The sequence below is a fragment of the Glandiceps talaboti genome, chromosome 4 (genome assembly GCF_964340395.1).
Source record: "Glandiceps talaboti chromosome 4, keGlaTala1.1, whole genome shotgun sequence".
NCBI lineage: Eukaryota > Metazoa > Hemichordata > Enteropneusta > Spengelidae > Glandiceps > Glandiceps talaboti.
The window spans coordinates 16440891-16461886 of NC_135552.1; the positions used below are offsets into that span (position 1 = coordinate 16440891).

The window sequence follows — 20996 nt, forward strand, 5'->3', positions numbered from 1 at the left end:
ATATCTTATAGACTAACAGACTAATGCCAGTAGACCATAAACAGTGTCTACATCTGGCACAATGTATATAACAATTTGAAATAATCAGCCACTCTTTATCATGAATTAATAGATACATGTTGTGCGAGTGCCACCTTTGTGCTTTGATCCCATTTCCCTTGGTATTCATGGACTACGCTCACAAAATCGTCACCAAATGCATTAAGTTAACTTTAGGAGTTTCTGATTTTGTTCAATATATATGTGTATATATTTATTTATCTATTTATTTATTTATTTATTGCATAGGAATGTTGATTTTAATATTTAGATTATGTAGTATAATCTGTTGTCCATATATACAAACTTGTGTCAACACATTTGTTCTTTGCCTGGAATCCCTGCACATTGGGATTTTGAATTCATTATTTTTCCAGAGTTCAATCTCCCTCCCCTCCCCTCCCCCCCTCTCTCTCTCTCTCTCTCTCTCCCTCCTTCCTCTCTCCCTCTCCCTCCCTCTCTCTATCCCTCCCTCCCTCCCTCCCTCCCTCCCTCCCTCCCTCCCTCTCTCTCTCTCTCTCTCTCTCTCTCTCTCTCTCTCTCTCTCTCTCTCTCTCTCTCTCTCTCTCTCTCTCTCTCTCTCTCTCTCTCTCTCTCTCTCTCTCTCTCTCTCTCTCTCTCTCTCTCTCTCTCTCTCTCTCTCGCTCCCTCCCCCTCTCTCTCTCCCCCTCCCTCCCTCCCTCCCTCCCTCCCTCGCTCTGCTGCTTGAACTGTCAACATCTTTCATTTCACATTGGTATACATCAAGTTCAAAACCCTTTTTTTAAACAGTTTATTACACGAACTACATTGTATGTGTTTGGTTAGTATTTGTGTACAATGGGTGTTTCATTTGTGTGGCTCCTCCTGTGCCTCTTCAGATCACCTCCTCGACGAAATCTTCTATCACACAAGTTACATACAAAATGTTTTTGGGACGCATGGATAATCATGTGTTCTTTCAGAATGCACCTACTATTAAATTTCTTACCACACTCTTTACATGCAAACAATCTTTTCTTTGCATGGATCAGCTTCATGTGTCTCTTCAGAGTGTTTTTTTCTTTAAACCCATTACCACACTCTTTACATACAAATGGTCTTTCATTTGTGTGCATTATCATGTGATTCTTCCGATAGCTACTCCGTTGAAACCCTTTACCACACTCTTGACAGACAAACGGTCTTTCCTTTGTATGGGTACTCATATGCGCTCTCAGAATACTCTTTCGATTAAATCCTTTTCCACATTCTTGGCATAAAAATGGTCTTGCATTTGTGTGTATTTGCAAGTGTTCATTCAGTTCATAATTTCGGTAGAATCCCTTACCACACTGCTTGCATACAAATGATCTTTCATTTGCGTGCATTTGCGTGTGCACTTTCAGATCACAATTTCGGTAGAATCCCTTACCACACTGCTTGCATACAAATGGCCTTTCATTTGAGTGGATCTTCATGTGTGTTTCCAAATGACTGTTTCTAGGAAAACCTTTACCACAATGTTCACATACAAATGGTCTTTCATTTGTATGAATGTACACATGTTTTTTCATAGTTGACTTTGTGTTAAACCCTTTCCCACACTCTTTACATACAAATGCTCTTTCATTGTTGTGTGTCAGCATGTGAGATTTTAGATGGCTTTTCAGTTTATACCCCTTACCACACTCTTTACATACAAATGGTCTTTCGGGAATGTGGACTTTCCTATGCAATTTAAGATCTCTGTTTTGATTAAACCGTTCCCCGCAAACTTCACATATATTTATATGTACTCGCATGTGTTGTTTGAGAACACTACTTCGCTTAAATGTCTTTTCACACTGTTCACATACAAATGGTCTTTCATTTGAGTGTATCACCATGTGTAGTTCCAGTGTACAAATGCGATCAAACACTTTACCACACTCTGTACATACAAACTCCCTTTGGGGTATGAGCTTCCTTAAACGCTTCTTGTGATTTTGCACATGCTGTACTTTGCCTGTGCTAGTTACATTTAGATTTCTCAAGTCACTTGAGCTCTTGATACCATGATGACTGTTCATGAAATCACTGGTATTGTCCGACTCTTGAACTTGTCGTTTTCCATTTGAAAGTAGTTTGTTATAGGAACTATGCACCTGGATAGAAGTCTTGATATCATTCTCTCTCTCACTTTGTATTGTATTACTGCTTACATCAGTTAAGTTGGTGTTGCCATTCACTAATTTTATGCTTGGATGTACATCTTCAAGGATGCCATTGTTCCTGGGCCCAGTAGAATTTTGTTCTTGATCTGTGCTGGTTGAGGTAGGTACATGTAAATTAGTACGATAATATTCATCTGTTTGGGAAGTTTCACCTATTACTTTCCATTGATTCTCTGAACTATCCAACTCTTTATACTCCCCTCTCTTGTCTGTTGTATTTGTGTTGTTGTCATTTTCGGATTTTAGATATACAGGGATGTCATTAAGAACTTCACCGTTCTGGAGTTTAGTTTTGTCATGTCCTTGATCTCTGCTGGTTGAGGTAGGTAGGTTCGGAAAATAATATTCATCCGTTTGAGAATCCTCACCTATTACTTTCCAATGATTCTCTGACCAATCTAAATGACCACACTCCTCTCTCTTTATTGAAAGAGTCTCTGTCTCACATCTGGATAGATCTCTATTCCTTGTATCATATTCAGGCTTTGTTTCTCCCTTTACCCATACACTCTCATTAGGATAATGTAGTGAAGAAGTAAAAGACACTGTACTGCTTACTTCCACACCACAATCACTGTCAACAATGCCCTCTACGTTTTCTTTCTTTATTCTTACTGACTTCCAGACTACATTACTGTCCTTGTTTACCGGATATGTCTTAACCTCTATCTCATCACTGACTGCAATGTCATGGCAACAATCTTCCCCATACGTAGACTGATGTCTATGGATACTAGTAGTATTTTCCTGAAGCCATTGAACCTGGTTACAGGGAGTCGAGTTTTCATTTTTAACAACCCCCTTGTCCATCTTCTGTAATTTCAGGAGATCTGGGCTACCATGTTCAGAAAAACTGTTGATCGATTAAATATACAATTTGTTAGGGTCAAACTTTACGGTGTACACAACAGAATATGGTACAAGAGAATTCAATGACAGTGAGTAGGACACTAAAACAGACACGGACACAGTGTAAGGTGGATGACTACATTGTCACAATCCCTAGAAACCAGTGAATTCAGTTGCATTTAGGATTATTGTGATGTGGTCACGATTGCGATTCCTGATTTTCATTACTAAAAGACATTATGATAGATGGTAAAAAAACTAAGTAACTAAAATCAGGAAATGCAATCGTAACCACATCACAATAATCCCAATGCAACTAAATTCACTAGCTTCCAGGGATTGTGACAATAGTCATCCACCTTACACTGTGTCTGTTTTAGAGTCCTGGAAATACAAATTGTCACCAATGTAAAATTGAATAATATACATGTATTGACTTTCAGTTTGGTTCATCCCTTCATTGTTTTGGTAAGAAAATCAATCATATACCTTTGATTAAAGCATTATACTGAAAAATAAAACAATCAGCCCAGAATTCTGATGCACTGAAATTGGAACGAGTTCAAATTGGGGCGAGTTGAAATGGGATGAGCTGATATCAGGATAAAGTGATCCATCACCACCAGTGGCAATGAAATTCTTTATGAATATTCATAGAAGTCTAATGATGCGAATCTTTTCTAGAAGGACCAACCTGAAGTTGAATTGAATTTTTTAAGTCCCCAAGCGCCTGTGTTCTAGCAAGGTTGTATCCAGAGATACGTGACGCTCTAGAAATATGCGCTCTGAGAATGTGACGTTGTGGTTGCACTTGAACAATGACTTATGAACTGTCGTTTCCCTCGACCATTGAAGTATCATCCAACTCGGTAACCCACTTATCCCTCTATGCTTCGGACATGGAGGTACCCTGGAATCCACGCATGGTCCAATGGACCATGGAGGCGTACATGACAGTACTTCCGACTAATATGAGTTTGGCTTACCTCCGGGATATTATTCTTGTCTTCTCGAATAGTGACTGTCCATGGTACTGCATGAAATAATTAGCTTGTAATACCACCCAAATGACAACTGACTGACAAGATAAAAACTAATATAACCTTTGCCCATATACCATACATATATTATCTTCATGTGAAGTCTATGCCTCTCTACGACACTATACACTTATTTCTCGTTGATGGCGCCAGACACGATCAATAGTTTTCATAAATGGTGGGTGGGGGTGGGGGGGGGGGTTCAAGTAACAACACACAGAGACAAACAATAAATGTATTTATACTATTGGCAATTATAAGAGAGAGGATAATGTGATTACATATTTTAATATGTTAACAAAATTAAATTACAATACATTTTTCATCATCATGTAATTATAAATAGTCCCTAACCCCAGAACTTTAAACGTTCACAAGCAGGGGACAGGACACCATGACATTATCACATTCTCTCTTCAATGCATAACCCTTGTCTTTGTTTTTATCTATTAAAGTTTCCAGAGTTAGAGGAGCAAAATATGGCCACCATTTCGCCATTATCACAACAGTCTTGAATGAAAGTGACATGCATATGTGAAGTATGGGCCTTCTTATCTGATAGGTTTGGTTGAAATTGGCTTATGCATTTCAGAGTTATATACGTACATTTTAATAATATGCCTATTTGACCTTGAAGATGAAGGTCAATGTCAAAGGTCCATTTTTAATGTTTATTCAGTTGCATTGTAATCTGTGCACTGACATTTTAATGTGATGTGGTCATGGCTGTTAGGAATAATTGTGTAAACTACATGTGGACCAAAATCTTCATCTAGACATTTGTAGAAACTAGTGCATGATTTTAGTTTTTTATCAAAAAGTTTAATTTCTATCTAAGGCCTGGAACAAACATCAAACCTCTCATATACATGCACCTAACCTATTTGTATTGAAGTCAATATGTATAATATTAAATACGATTATGAACAGACGGCGGGTCCAATCTGTTGAATTTATTAAGAAACGAACAGCTTAGCGGGTTTAGTGGCGTATGGCACACTTCAGGGATCAACTCATATGGCGGATTGCACAAGATTGTTGTTGATACACAAAATCATAGAAGAAAGAAACATCATGGTATAGTGTTATTTTAGTATTTAAAAAGAAGATGAAGTTAATTTAAATACGAGAATTATGCATTATCTTGACATTATCGCCATATTTTGAAAATTGTATGAATGCACATGACACGACATTGAATTGTGGTTATTTTTGCATTAGATTCAACATGATGAATGTTCGATGCTTATTGTGAATTGCACTTCTGTCATTATTTTCAACAGGTGGCATCAAATTTGTCTCATCTGTTACAAGATTTTAGTTTTTCATTAAATCATTTAGACCAAATTTCTATCTAAAAGATTGAGTCATACTGTAAGAAATTCTCTCCAAGAGACATCAACAATAGACAATACAATATAATTCAGACTACCTTCTTGTAAAGTTTATGATGCAATTCACATCTCATTAAATTTGTTTCATGCATTTCAACTACGAGGATCATTATGTTTTGAACAATTTTTCATCTAGACAACTCTGTAATTCTTCAAATAACCACTTTGAATAAAACTGTTATTTAATATTTCCATATTTTAATTTCACATACAGATCTCCCAAAAACCTCATTTGTCAGATGCAGAGTCTTCAGAATGCAACTATCATCAAACTCCTTAATCATACTTTGCATACAAATGGTTTTGTTCAGTTTTATACTTTTATTTTAGAATGCCATTCCGATGGAAAATTTAACCACACTCTTTCCACAGTCTTTCATGTATTTGACTCCGCTCACTTCGTAGGATGAGTGTCATTGAAATCACAATTTCACACAATTTCATTAGTGTGGATTTTCATATGTTTTTTCAGAGTGCCAAGTTGATTAAACCCCCTACCACAGTCTTGGCACACAAACTGCCTTTCGTTTGCATGGATCATCACATGTTCTTTCAACTTATGACTTCGATGAAAACCTTTACCACACTCTTTACATATAAATGGTCTTTCATTTGTGTGGATCATCATATGCTCCTTCAAATGGCTCTGCCGCTTGAACCTCTTGGCACACTGTTTGCAAACAAATGGTCTCACATTCGAGTGCATCTTCATGTGGATATTCAACTGACTAACATGATGAAAATCTTTACCACATTCTCTACAAAAAAATGTTTCCTTTGTATGTATCATCTTAATGTGTCTCTTCAAGTCAGCTTTCTGTTTGAATTCATTGCCACATTCTTTGCATACAAGTGAACTTTCATTTGCGTGGATTTTAATGTGTTCCTTCAACGTGCAACTTTGCTTAAATCCTTTGCCACATTCTAGACAAACAAATGGTCTTTCCTTTTTGTGGATCATTGAGTGTTCTTTCAGTTTACTCTTTCGATGAAAACCTTTACCACATTCGTCACAAACAAATGGTCTATCATTTGAGTGGATCATCAAGTGTTCCTTAAGGTGCGATTTTTTCTTGTACCCCTTACCACACTCTTTACAAACAAATGGTCTGTCATTTGTGTGGGTCTTTAAGTGCTCTTTCAGCTGACAATTAAAATGAAAACCTTTTCCGCATTCATTGCATAGAAATTGTCTTGTTCTTAAGTCTGAAATGTTCACTGTTTGAACAAACTTATCTGAATATCCTACATCAGGACAGCTTGAAAATGCTGTAACAGTCGAGTGTGTTTCTACATGCCTGTTAACATTTCTAGTTCCCTCATCTTTCGAAATCTTTGTGTGATTGCCACTCACTGACGTATGGTTTTGGTGAACAGCTAGATTTGTACTGTCTCTCATCAGTATAAAGGAGCCCTCAACTTGATGTATTCCAATGGGAAATGGGTTGTTACGTGATGAACTATCTGTTTGGTTAGAATTCTTGATATCATTTTGTGGCTCTCTACATGTAGATTTTGTGCTGTCACTGATACCAGTTGTATTTGTACTGTCATTTTCTAATTTTATATGTACAGGGACATCTTCTTCAAGCAAGTCACTATTCTGGCATTCAGTTGTGTTGTATACATGATCTATGCTGGTAGAGGTAGATAGATCGGTATGAAAATCATTATCTGTCTGGGAATCTGCATCTGTTACTTTCCAATGATTTTCCGACCTATTCAATGTCCTTTCTTCCTTTCTGTAACTGGCCTCTTTGAGATCTGGTTGCACACCTGTACAATAATCTCTTAAATTTGTACTGCTTACTTCCACACCACAATCATCATCAATAATCTCCTCCACATTTTCTTGCTTTATTCTTATTGACTTCCAGGCTACATTGCTGTCGTTGTTTACCAGATTTGTTGTTGTAACCTCTATCTCATCTTTGTCTGCAATGTCATGGCAACTATCTACTCCACACACAGCCTCATCTATGCAGATACCAGTACTAGTAGTAGTACTTTCCTGCTGCGGAGCCTGGTTACACTTTGTAGCACTTTCCTCAGTAACTACCACCACATTCTTCGTCTTCTTCTGTGATTTCAGGAAATCTGGACTGCCAGATTTAGTAAACCTGTTGATAGATTGAAAGAGTTTAGTGTTTGTCAAAATAGATTTTTTTGTGCTACCACTGATTGTGGGACGATTTAGATGACAAAATAAAGATTTAGAGACAACAGACACATTTGTAATGTGACATAACTTTACAATGGTGGTTCCTTTTTTTCAGTTCAGAAATCAGGGACTACTGGTCACCATCCTTGGGCTGTACTTCCACAAAGTGGCAGTTTCAGTATTTATCGTAAATTTATTAGTATTTATTATATATAAATACTGAAACATTCTAAAAGTGCCTGACATTGGCAAAATGTTTTTTACTCTTTAATGCACCAAATACGTACTGGAAAGAATACGACATCTGTGTGAAAATCCCCCCCCCCCCCGGCTGGAGAAACAGCCAAATTGTTGTGTATAATGCATGTGGAAATTAATGACACCATCAATAAACATCATATAAAACAAGTAGTACACATGGCTAAAGAAACAGGCCATACGTACAATGGCATTGGAGGTTACCTTCGTGTTTTACACATCATATCGATAGGGTAGTGCAGACCCGGAGTACAGACCGTTGAATACATGGCAGTTTACACTTGATAAAAGATATTGAAGGTAGATAATATACAGAATATGTAGGCGAAATACATTTTACAAATGGACAGAAGATGGTCCTGACCTTACAGACGGCAGATTCGGTGTTGATACCACACACATGGGTGTTTCTGTTTGGGCTGATGAGGCCAAGTCCTCGCTCACAATCTCATTCATAATATCGGTTTGCGTAAAACACTCACGACAAGTTTCCAAGTGAATTTCTAATAAATGAGCCGCAAATTCAGCATTAGATGCCTTCCCGTGTTTTTTGAGTTTAGTGATTTTCCAAAGATCGTGTGTATTTCCAAGATATATCTTGGTCTGGTCCCGTTTCTTGTAGCGCTGTGCTTCTTTTTCAGCATCTTGTCCGATGTGAACTCTGGTGGCCGACATCTTGACAGGAAGTCAATACCGCAATGCTTATTGGGAAACCCATTCGCGAGGTGAGTGGCCTGCGCGCGCGGGCCGGCTACGGCTAGCTAGGCGCGCACTGACATGATGCATGAGATAGATGGGTGAAAACTGGTATGGGTAGGCATGTGGATAAACATTTACGAAATGACCCCACGTTTGCTAGCAATGACTAAGCCCATAGCATATAGCAACAGACAAATGGTTGTGTATATTGCAAAGATAAAAAGATTGGTTAGGCAAGTGGCAATCTGATTAAAATCCGATGTGGTGAAAGCGGCTAGATGTCCTTATATACCTCTATTCATCGTGTTGTGACGTTTGTTTTGTTCGGCATGATCGCCGCGTGGGCCTGCCCCACTGCACTGGATGGAAAAAAACTATTCTTCCATAAAAATGACAACCACAGCAGTGAACAATCCTAGAATGAAGCAATTTTCTTTTGCAGCCATAAGCTAATTATGATAGGATATATGTTTTTTAGGGATGTTTTGACCAGGTTTATAAGTGATATTATTAACAGAGAATGACGAACTATCATGGTTATTCTTAATTGTAGCATAGTTGAGCTGTTTCTAGAAAATGCTCAACTAATACAACATTTGACTTTTGAGGTTCACCTTGTCCATATATCTTCTGTACTTTTATGTAACAAAAAAAATAAAAATCCAGCAGAGCTATTTCGCGTGCTAGGTCACTTGTTTTATCTAACATTGCAGTATTTTGTATTTGGGCATGATTCCACTGCTGCCACTGGTTCCAAATCCTTCTGCTACCACATCCCATCACACACACACAGACATACACACACACACACATACATACATACATACATACATACATACACACATACATACCTACATACATACATACATACATACATACATACATACATACACACATACATACATACATACATACATACATACATACATACACAGGGTTCTCCACAATTTAGAAAAATACAGGGGCGCCCTAATTTGCATATTTATTTGCATATCATTAGCATATTTCCAGATCATAATATTAGGAAGTGAAAAAAGTTTCCAAAATCAAAAACTCCTATTTTATTCATTCAGCAAACTAAAATGTACTGAAATGTATTGTAATCACCAATTTCCAAACCTTTCACATAATTCACAATGTAAAAATTTCAGGAAGGAGGTTGACAGTTACACAAACGATGTTATAGTAATGTTGGCAAGCATGTTTTACACACAGGAGTGACAACACATGGCATTGTTGATGTACATGTATGCACCTCTAGGCTAGCTATCACTTAGTTTTGAGTTGTTGGTTTCACCTTGTAAATGTGCATGTCATTCATAAAAATTAATTGAAAACAATTCATTTTCCTTTATTTCTCTAAAATTTGATATCCTTTTAATTTTCATGAATGGAAAATGATTTTTCATCCAAATTTGCCGGAAATACGTACATTTTTAATGTGACGAATTTGGGCTAAGAATAACCGAATACGTTCAGTGCAAATGTACAGTAACAAACATGGCTGCCACTTCGGAGCTACCTCGTGGTACTACGATCGCGATTCACATCCAAACGTGATCATTTAGGACATAAATTTTACCATGGAACCGTACCGGAGTAGTTATTTCTAAAGAACATGTATAAATTTTAGGATTTTGTTCGTATTTATCGATACAATACGAAAATTGCCGTGACATCGTACATCGTATGCGTACTGTATTACGTATACGGGAAGGCTTGGAAATTACCGGCTTGATATACCCGGCCATAGAAACTACCAACGTACCGTCTTCTACTTTACGACGGTACTACATTTACTGTTTTTGTTTCGGCTACCATTGTTATAATCAAGGCGATAAATAAGTTCATAAATGATGATAGACGCAGTGTCGCTGTTTACTTCCTTCATTAACGGCATTGAATAGAATCTCTTGAAGACGTTCACACCAAAACAAAGGGGCGCTGAACGCAAACAGAGGGGCGGTTCTGTAAACAGAGGGGCGGTCCATGAAAACAGAGGGGCGGTGCGCCCCTCAAAAACCCCTCGTGGAGAACACTGATACATACATGTACACAAACATGGTTTTAAATTCTTATATGAAACAGATAAATATCAATGTAAAAACTGAAAGATACAAAATGAATGCACGAATATCACAAAATATTTGCTTCTATAATTCAGTTTCTATAATTCTATAACTCCAAATTACGTGACATAGATAATTTACCACATGTATCAGTATATGTGGATGCATTTCTTATACTGTGGTACATGGTGTGCTTTTTTTCCTGTTTCTTATTTTAATTGTCATGATTTACATTGGTATCTATAAAACAAGAGTTGGTATTGTGTGAATGCACCCTATTTCCATGCACTGATCACCTTTACCAACTCAAAATAACATCAAAAATTTATTACACAAATATATAAAAATACAAATGCCTTATATTTATCAAATTTTTCAAAACTGTTTATGTATAAATTAATTAGAAGAAAACAATTTCTCTGTCTTAAACTAAGAAGATTCCACCTCACGTTTAAATGTGAGTTTTTCATACTTTAATACAAGCCATTGGCTTTGGCAGGCAAATAATGTAAAATGATATAAAATAAAGTGTACAGTTATCAAAATATGTAAAACATATATGATATAAAATGAAAATGTGAATTGTTACATGGAGCCATTACACAGTGTTTCATGCTGTTGTGATCAAAAGACGACTAACAGTATACATGTAGTTCAATAATAGCCATATAGACATATATATATATTATAACCATGCTCAGTTTTTTAATACTTAAAATCATATTTGTAATATCAAAAACCCCACCCTCAATATCCTTATCATGAATAGAGATAAATGATATAAAGCTATGGATTTAGTTAGACAATACAGTTCAACCAACTAGCCAGCCTCTTTATGGCGCTTACAGTATATTCCATTCAATTTCACACTGTAGGCTTGTACTAGATTGCAGTTTGAAAATCTCAACACATAATTTCCCAATCACCTTGTCATGGAGTATTCAAATATATGCAGATGATACACATGCAAATGAAGTGTATGCAGATTAATACATGCAGTTGAGGTGTGTGTTAATCTGCATATACATTTCATTTGCATATGTAGGGTGCAATTCACCAAGCCAAAGTCAAGATGTTTCTAAAGCATTACCCTAGCAACCTAAGTTTTAGCTAAGCAACGCTTTCAAATTCTCATGCATGCCTTGTACCATTGGTTTTCTTTGTTTCCTTATGACAGCCATTGATATTATGAAATGGCATGACATGTCCACGGACCTTATAGCAATAAACTGCGTATAAAACACCACCACTGAAAACAAATAAAAATGACAGTATGATGAGGATTCCAAAGGTTTCTGGTCTCGGTAGGAAAATAACAAGAATAAAATGCAGCATATCCATTAAACTGTTTAGGGAACTCTGGACACCATTTACAACTCCACGCTGTGTTTCCAGAACATTCTCTTGTAATAACTGGGTCACAACAAGATCAAAACACCACAACCCTAGGGAGAAACAATAAGAGAGCAATATAGTTATGTTAATTACCAGTAATTCTAGCAATAGCTTTGAAATATACTAGTGTGTATCATATTGAATTTTCAACTCATCTCAGAATTTATGAGATTTTGGTTATTTTGTTGATCATTAACAATATAAGAGCAACACGGCTGTGGCTAAAATTAGTGATTTTGCAAATAATTATCAACTATGCAAAATTAGTCATTTTTCAAAACCAAAAAATGAATAACAGTTCTTAAAATTCTAATAATTAATAAACACTATTTAAGATTATACCATAGCCTCATACACAACAACCAGTATTTATCCACAAATCTGCCAAAACATCTTGCTTATCCATGTCTTGTGGGTGAAGTGTTCTCAGCAACTCAACCCCCACCCTCCACCCCCTGAACAAATTTAAAAATATTTAATCAATGTAAAACATACATTTGACTACAGTATAATTCTGTTTTCTGTGATTCCAGAGTACCTGGCAATTAACTTATGTATCTCTGTTTAATGTGTGTATAAGTGCTTGTATTTCTTAATTTAAATATTGTATATTCTTCTTCGGCATTATATACGAAGAGCCTACATGGCTCAACAATTTATCAAGGTTAATTAAAGTCAATAATATTAATAGTAATGATAATAATTTGATTTACTTCTGATACCAATCTGCTTAAAATCCGATGTGGTGAAAGCGGCTAGATCATATGTCTTTATTTACCTCTGTTTCCATCGTGTTATGACATTTGTTTTGTTCCGAGTGGGAAGGTGGAAATACGATGGAAATAGAGGTAAATAAAGCATTTAGACGCTTTCACCACATCATATTTTAATCAGATTGTTCTGATACATACCAAGTCTAGCACAAATTATTCCTGTGAAGAAGAGAGCGACAGAAGTATAAGACTGTGGTTGATGGATTGAATCTCCTGTATTGGGGGACACTGTACTTGTAAGGCTCGAATTCTCTCCCAAAATCTTGGTAAGAACTGAAACATTATCAATCAAAGGTTTGTATGTTACAGCCTGGGAATCATTCAAGGCAACCACAAGACTTTCATTCAGTACACTCTGTACTTTGGTAGTCATTGATGGTGTAGACATCATCTGAGTGTAATTTGTCAGATTGTCACTTTTACCAGTTTTAGAAGCGTAATGTAAATCAAAAGGACTACCAGGTGCCCAGACACAGCCAACACAAAGGACAAGACACAAGATTTCTTCACTTATAGCCCACAGTCCAGTTCTTTCAAGTCCGATTTTCTTTCTCAAGAATGAATACATCACAGTTCCAAGTAATCCAGAGATTGATCCTACACCACGGAATACACCAATCAACCATTCTGGCACACCCTGAGAGTAGGCATATCCATTTGTAATGGAATTAAAGCCTAAGACGGTCATGTAGAGAAATGCTAGTCCTAAACCAGCAAAATGGACTTGGTAACTCATGTATACTTTCCATCCTTTCACTAAGTTGATGAATACTTGAAACATTTGATGCAAACATTTTTTCTTTGTCTTCTTTGCCTCATCTTGTCCTTGTGATGGAGACGTTTCCACACTATCTTCTCTGTTGTCATCCTCTTGTTTGTCTTTGCTACCTCCATCTTCCAGATCAATCTCTTCAAATTCACCATCAACTTGCTCTTTCTTTGCCACTTTGTCTACAGAGAAGAAAAACAACAGAAGTATACAGGCCTATCAAAGTTTGTATTTAATATATTATAGTTTATTCCAGCAAAAATCAACCAAATGATACTTGTTGTACATTATATGCTTTTTACACAATATGAGTACATCACATACAGGGGTTATGTATTTTTTCTTTATGATATATAAAAACTATTTTTCTTACCATGAAATGTTTCATTTTTCTTTACTGCCAATGCAGGCACTCTCTTATACACCATCAACAAGAGGTAGTATTCAACAAAACCAGACACCAGATTCCAGGATGCAATAAACACTGTTCCAGCAAACATGGAAGCAAACGTCATGATCTGACCAACCACAATAGGAGCCACTATATTGATGACTAAGTCAATACGACGTATGGTGGCATTTAAATCTGGACAACAGAAAATGAATAAACAATATTTTTCGACATTAAATTTCTGAGAACCAGATTCACAAATTTGCAATGTGGGAATAGTACTTGCACCCCACCATCCATCCCTACCCCCCACCCCCACCCCTGTGAGAAATTGCACCAGATTTGGTTACCTTTAATTATGTATGCTTTTATGGTTATTGGCTGAGAACTGAGAATTAATAAGATTCTATTTTCTTGGGTAGCTGGGCATTGAAATAAAACATACAAATACCAAATAAACAAACAAATAAACCTAGTCTATACAATTCTTATTGATAAAATATTTCATAACAATATCTAAACTATTCAAAAATTGGGAAAGACATTTGGTACATTCCAGTTTACTTAGATTAATGAATTCATATATACAATGAACACAGTGTTATAATCGATGAATATGCCTTATGTTCATCACATAGAAAACAGCAGAGAAGTTATATATATATAAGATAAAGAATTGTGAAAGAATATGGTTACACACTGAATTACCAACTCACTTGCTAGTGTTCCTTTGTCTGAGCCTGAGACTACAACTACCCAGTCTTTCTGTATTGATATCTTGTTAGCAATACTGGCTAAGTTAGCAATACAACCAAACATTATAACCAGGCCTTGTAGTAAGTAGGTCAATCCTCCATTCCACATTGCATCAATGTCAGACTCCAACAACAGCAGTACACCAAGAATAACTGCACACACAATTATAGTTGAATTCTGAATCAGCAACGATATCCTCACAACTGTCAATGGAGATAATTAATACAATCATATGATCAATGTGTCACAAACATTCAGGTCTTAAACCTGAATAAATTTGAAAAAAAAGGTAACTTCTATGCTCGTTGGTCTTACAATAATACTAGTAGTTAACTCATCAGAACACACTGTCGCACACAACAAAGACATTAATTATATGCTGACATAAATCTGAGTTTATATAAAAAATGTTACAGTAGACAAACTGTTAGGTATTCTATCATGCTTACTGGAGTAAACATGCACATTAAAGCAACACAAGCTGAGTTTACAAACTTTTTACTAAAAGTGACAACATTTACGATAAAACAGCAATTACCGGTAAGCTATTTTAGTATGTTAATGTAGATGAATTTGTTCTATAGCATTACAGTTGTCTACTGGTATTGCCAGAGCAGTTGATTACATAGTACGGATTTCTTCAATCTGTCAGATGTAATGTAATGAGCCCTCACAAAAGAACAAACGACAGTAAACGTAACAGCCCAAAAGAAACAGTGATGTGTACACTACATCAGATTTTAATCAGATTGGTATTTCCTCAACATTTTTATAGTATGAAAACTTATATGTCATCAGATCATTTTTCACAGTGCTATCTTAATACCTAGTTTGAATTCAGTGTGCTTCAGTGAGTAGGAGACAGTGTGTGCACTTTAAATATGCAGCACAAATTATATATTATAAACTCAGCTTGTGCCCCTTTCAACCATTCGCGTAAACACATTTACGTGAAAATACGATTATGATTAAACTAGCACCCACATCTTGTACACTGCTACCTGGCAATAGGGAACTTGCAATCCAGACTGAGCATGCTCAGATGCAAAGGACTATGGGATTATCTGTGGTTATCGTAATACCTAATCTGGAGCTACTGATAAAATAAACCTCCCACAGTGGTCAGGGTAACTTTGAATTGATTATTTGTGGTTGCAAACAATGTAACAGTATAGTTTACAATACCAATTCATTAGTATTTACAATCACATTTCCCATGATGCAATATTCAACATGGCGGGTTTGCAAGTTCCATATTAACCAAATTACATAACTAATTTTCTGTTACACAACCTATAAATTATAAGAGCTAACAACAGATGGAAATTTATTATTCATCATCAGCATCTAAATTTGAAAATTAGCTTACTTCTCGTGTTAGTCTTTTCTGTGAGTGTGAAAGCTTGTGATAAATGCATGGAATAATTTATTTCACTTGTTGTTGTTGTGGTGGTGGTAAATTTTTGTGTTATAAAGGTAAATTTAATGGTAATGTCCATTGTTTTGTCTTTTTTTATAAGCTAGACTTTGTTCTCCATACTGCATACCATACATATTTTGAAAGAAAGTTGATCAAATTGGAACAGACGGTGACAAGCACAGTTGACAGATGAAGATATTCGTGTAAACATATCGGTAGACGAGATGTTTTATTTTTAAACAGTAATCCTCAAAAACCTTACACTACTGTATCAGTGGCATTTAGTAATGACAGTGCCATACTCCTTTATAGAGCAGTATCATTTTGATTGCATTTACCTACTGCCACCAATCAATAACTTTATAATGCAAAGACAGTGATCTGATACAAATGTGATGCAGTAATATTATGATTAGATTTCCTTTATTTCCCTTCGACGTTGTCATTTGTGTTTGTTTTTTTTTACTTTGTCACTTACCTCTCAGACGGGGATTTCTGTCAATCCAATCACCAATGAGGGCGCCAAACATTACTGACGACATCCCAAGACACAGACCATAAATAGCAGCCAGTCTCAGTGAATTGGCTTGTATGGCAACTAAGTACAAACCAACTGAAAATCGCCACATTCGATCTCCCTAAAGATTGAAAAATACATTTTTTTGAAGTAGCCAAATGGATGAGGATTTGGTATTATTTTGGATTTGTAATTTATTAAAAAAAAAATTATCATGGCTTTCTACTTGAAAAATAGGAAGCCATGATCAAATTGTTTTAAAAATCCAAAATCCAAAATAAATACCCAATCCTCATCCACTTGGCCACTTTAAAAAGGAAAAGTCAAGACAGCTAGTTGGCTTACTTCTGCCTTTAGTACACCTGTATTGATTACTGCTATCAAAGTACATTTGGGGTGATATAATAGCAATTCATGAAATCTTTTAAAGAAGCCCTACTGCTCTTCCATGTCTTCTGCCAATTAGGGGATATACCTAAGTTGCAAGGGTTTGTGGGAAAACCTTACAGGAAATTACTACGAAGTTAATACTATGGTCTGTTTGTCTTTACAGAGAAATTTATATTGACAGGATAGGAAATATTTTGATAGGTTTAATTTATTCATTAAAAGACAACTGAGACTCAAAGTGTTCCTAAGTTGAACACTTACCCATGCTGATAAACTCTGAGTGGAGTAGATCATGAATCCAGGAGTTCTGATATATTCTGAGCATTCTCTCCTTCTATTCCTACCTGGAAATAAATTATTACCATAAAATTCAATCAATCTGAAATTACTGAAATATTCAAATTATGGCAAGTAACAACCACCCATCCCCACCCGGTACCCCCACCCCCACCCTATGCCATTGCATCCCCATAATAGTACATAATACTGTCTGATAAAAACAACACCTATTCTTGGCTTGGAAGTTTGTTGAGATAAAGAAAAAAGCATTCTTGAAATCTTGTAAAGAATCCCTACTCGTACCACTGCACTTCCTTGTATTCTGCCAATAGGGAACTTGCAATCAAGACTGAGTATGCCCAGATGCAAAGGACTATGGGATTATATGTGGTTATCATAATATCTAATCTGGAGCTACCGATAAAAAAACCTCCCACAATAGTCAGGGTAAACTTTGAATTGACCATTCGTGGTTGCAAACAATGTAACAGTATTGTTTACAATACCAATTTATTAGTATTTATTATCACATTTCCCATGATGCAACATTCAACATGGCGGGTTTGCAAGTTCCCAATTAGGGGGTTTCCTGCATGGATTTGTTGGAAAACCAGAAACTCATTAGACCATACACAGTGGAGGGAAATCCTCCACTGTGTATGATTGGATCAAGACATGTCTCTGGGCTCATACAACTTATGGCTGCTGATTAATAAAGACAACTTACATTGTAGAATAGTTGTTGAGGTGTAATTAAATCTCACTTAATAATTGAAGAAATTGTTTGAGATAAATATCTACCAGAGTAAAAATCAGGTATTTTTCCAAGTATTATCACAATGCTACAATGCCTATAATTATTCTAACACAGCTCATAGTATACTCTAAAACCTAGATATTTTCGTTACTAGAAAATGTTACGATTTTACCATCTTCAGCTAATTCTCAAAGACTAATTTTTACTAATTATCAGACTGGTATATTAAATCGTTTTCGTGTAAAAGTAGGCATTTTAGTCACTACTTATTTTTTTTACTAATTACCAGACTGGTACATTGTGTTTATATTACAAGAAGGCATTTCAGTCACTACTTAGTTTTACTATAAATTACCAGACTAGTACATTGCGCTTTTTAATCACTACTTATTATTTGTGTGTAAGTGAAATAAAGTGTTTTATTTGTCACAATGTTCAACATAAAACAAAATAGCTAAAATTTCACTTGTTGTATTCACTATTTAAACAATAATGTACGCCCTCCCAGCCCATAATGGACGAAAGCAAACTTTGAACGACATAATGGGCGAGGCGACAGCCGAGCCCATTATGGAGTGCAACGTTTGCTTGAGTCCATTATGGACTGGGAGGACGTACATTATTGTTATTATTTTATAGTTTTGCCAATTCCAGTGAATTTGTAGACCGAGAAACGCAAAACAACGTATACTATACACAGCGCTGAACATCGTCTGCCTTGTTCGGCCCGGAAGCTGAATACTAATCATAGCGACACACGTACGTACACGTACACACACATATACACTTCAGTGAACTGCTGTGAACACAAATTTGTTTCATGAATGCGTTGTATTTTTAAACAGTGGAAATGACAATCATAAGTAACAACATACATTTCGAAAAAATACCTAGTCGTATGAAGAAACAGAACAATAAGCTTGTATTGTTATGCTCGTTCCAGGGCCTCGATGCCCAATAACGGAGTACATTATCAGTAATAATGTACAGCGATGACGTCACAAAATTCACTGGAATTGGTAATGCTATAATATAATTAAGAATAATGTAAAGTCTACATAACAATAACTGATGGACAGTATACACTTTATAAACATTCCATCTCAGCATATTATTTGTATTTTGAGTTAGTATTCATTGATAATTCAAGTGTTTTTGTTGATACATGTACCCAAGTGATGTGTTGTTCTATTCTCCTGTTTCAAGCATACCAACCTCTGCCTACACTCAGTATAGACCAGTTTTGCTATCTATAGAGTTCCAAAGACAAAAACTAACAGAGCAAAATATTCATTCATTCCGACAGCAATTTCTTTACTGAACCATGTCAGGAATGATTAGTAACTCATTGTTCCATTGTTTTACTGTGTCTGCCCATAGACAGTGGATCTATCTCAATAATACCCCTGATAGATCCATGGTTGAATCAATGATACACCTGCGTACGGAACTTTAAACACTGTGTACGTGTGGCGTCGCATTGTCCTTTGTTGAAGGCGATGTGACTGGGTGTCTGTGAGGATTTTTTATCCACTGTTAGCTTTGATGATCACATCCAATATTCGAAAAATCATCAATTATAACCGAAACCTTATATCACAAAATTATATGATTTACAATATCGCTTTATAATAACAACATCGTAAATGTACAGCTACGGGTTAATGTTTACAAACAATTCAACGTAGTTTCGACCATATTACTCTACTTCTGTCTGACGTCAAAAGTGTAGTAGTATATATGTACCGCACATTACTGTACTTTGATTTCACACCCTATGCATGCTATGAGGGTCTATGTAATATTATATATGTTTGAGTTAGTTCTACTGAGCGCCCTCGACGTTGGTTTCATAGCTTTACTGAACGCTAAATTAGGTGCACAAAACAAATGACAAACCTTTTGCTGGGTCTTTGACAAATGCATCATCCACGGCACCATCGTCCTCATTCCAATCAGATTTCGGTGGCGCCTTTTCTTCACCTGTCTTCTCATCAGCGCCATGATTATTTGTCTCGAGTAAGGGTTCATTGACTTTGTCATCAGCTTGATCGTCGCCTCCATTGTCACGTTCATCATTGTCGTCGGATTGACTTTTGTTTTCCATGTCGTTGCCAGGATTTTGGTCATTTGCACTCTCGTTTTCATTCGGTACGATCTCGCCATCGTTTCCAACTGTGTTATTCTCTGACATATTCGTCAGTGGTGCTGGTGGTGGTGTAGGGTGTTCGGTATTGCAAGGTGTTTGCCTCCGGTGTCTTCAGCCTAAACAATGATCAGCTGGTGTGTACGTGCCAGTCGGTCACGGGGTTAATTACGTAATGGATTTTAGTGGTTATGAACATGGATGTGTTAAGTTAGGGAGATCTCCCTAATAGACGTCCATGTTATGAAGTTACTTACTAAATTACTTATCCGCATGTCATTCATACTCATGGACATAGATGTATTCCACAGGCATTTGTTTCCCGAGTTATGTCTCAGAATATTTATATCAGAATACAATGAAATGTCGATAATATCGTTAATATTGACGTAGTCAGCCAACTATATATGAAAGGGGTAAAATTACACTTGTTTCTGTGATCGCGCAGGTTCACTCACTGCGAAAGAAGACACAGGTCGCGTGACCTATCGTGTCACATGTGTCATCGTAGCTGGCGCATATTATTTTAGTCTCGTTCACGGGCAATATTATTTTCTTATCATTATCCTCGACTTTGTTAAAGTTAAAAGTAACATTATATACTCTATCACCTATTAACTATTATATTATAATATTTTCCATCTATATATAGCCAATATTAAGTTAAAAAGGAATAATTCGTTTTTATTATGTTTTAGTCTCGATACGGCCGTCTACACA

At 36.2% G+C, this 20996-nt stretch overlaps 2 protein-coding genes across 2 annotated transcripts; both read right to left on the minus strand.

Annotated features, from left to right (window-relative positions):
• Nucleotides 1-5811: 5811 nt before the first annotated feature.
• Nucleotides 5812-8590, minus strand: LOC144434234 (uncharacterized). The gene is made up of 2 exons (XM_078122687.1): nucleotides 8280-8590; nucleotides 5812-7616 (listed from the first exon to the last, which is right to left on the minus strand). The coding sequence occupies exons 1-2, from the start codon at nucleotides 8588-8590 to the stop codon at nucleotides 5927-5929; spliced, it is 2001 nt and encodes a 666-aa protein (XP_077978813.1). The 3' UTR covers nucleotides 5812-5926.
• A 992-nt stretch (nucleotides 8591-9582) lies between these two features.
• On the minus strand, nucleotides 9583-20729 carry LOC144433702 (solute carrier family 40 member 1-like). Its single transcript, XM_078122055.1, has 7 exons — nucleotides 20030-20729; nucleotides 17356-17438; nucleotides 16666-16825; nucleotides 14728-14970; nucleotides 13994-14206; nucleotides 12990-13802; nucleotides 9583-12128 (listed from the first exon to the last, which is right to left on the minus strand). The coding sequence occupies exons 1-7, from the start codon at nucleotides 20322-20324 to the stop codon at nucleotides 11815-11817; spliced, it is 2121 nt and encodes a 706-aa protein (XP_077978181.1). The 5' UTR covers nucleotides 20325-20729; the 3' UTR covers nucleotides 9583-11814.
• Nucleotides 20730-20996: the final 267 nt, after the last annotated feature.

Coding starts and splice junctions, on each gene's coding strand:
- LOC144433702 (XM_078122055.1), bottom strand. CDS start 20,324: ATGTCAGAGAATAACACAGTTGGAAACGATGGCGAGATCGTACCGAAT. Junction 14,971..16,665: donor CAGAAATCCCCGTCTGAGAG/GTAAGTGACAAA, acceptor CTCCATTGACAG/TTGTGAGGATATCGTTGCTG. Junction 12,129..12,989: donor AATAATTTGTGCTAGACTTG/GTATGTATCAGA, acceptor GTTTCTCCCTAG/GGTTGTGGTGTTTTGATCTT.
- LOC144434234 (XM_078122687.1), bottom strand. CDS start 8,590: ATGTCGGCCACCAGAGTTCACATCGGACAAGATGCTGAAAAAGAAGCA. Junction 7,617..8,279: donor CCGAATCTGCCGTCTGTAAG/GTCAGGACCATC, acceptor ATCTATCAACAG/GTTTACTAAATCTGGCAGTC.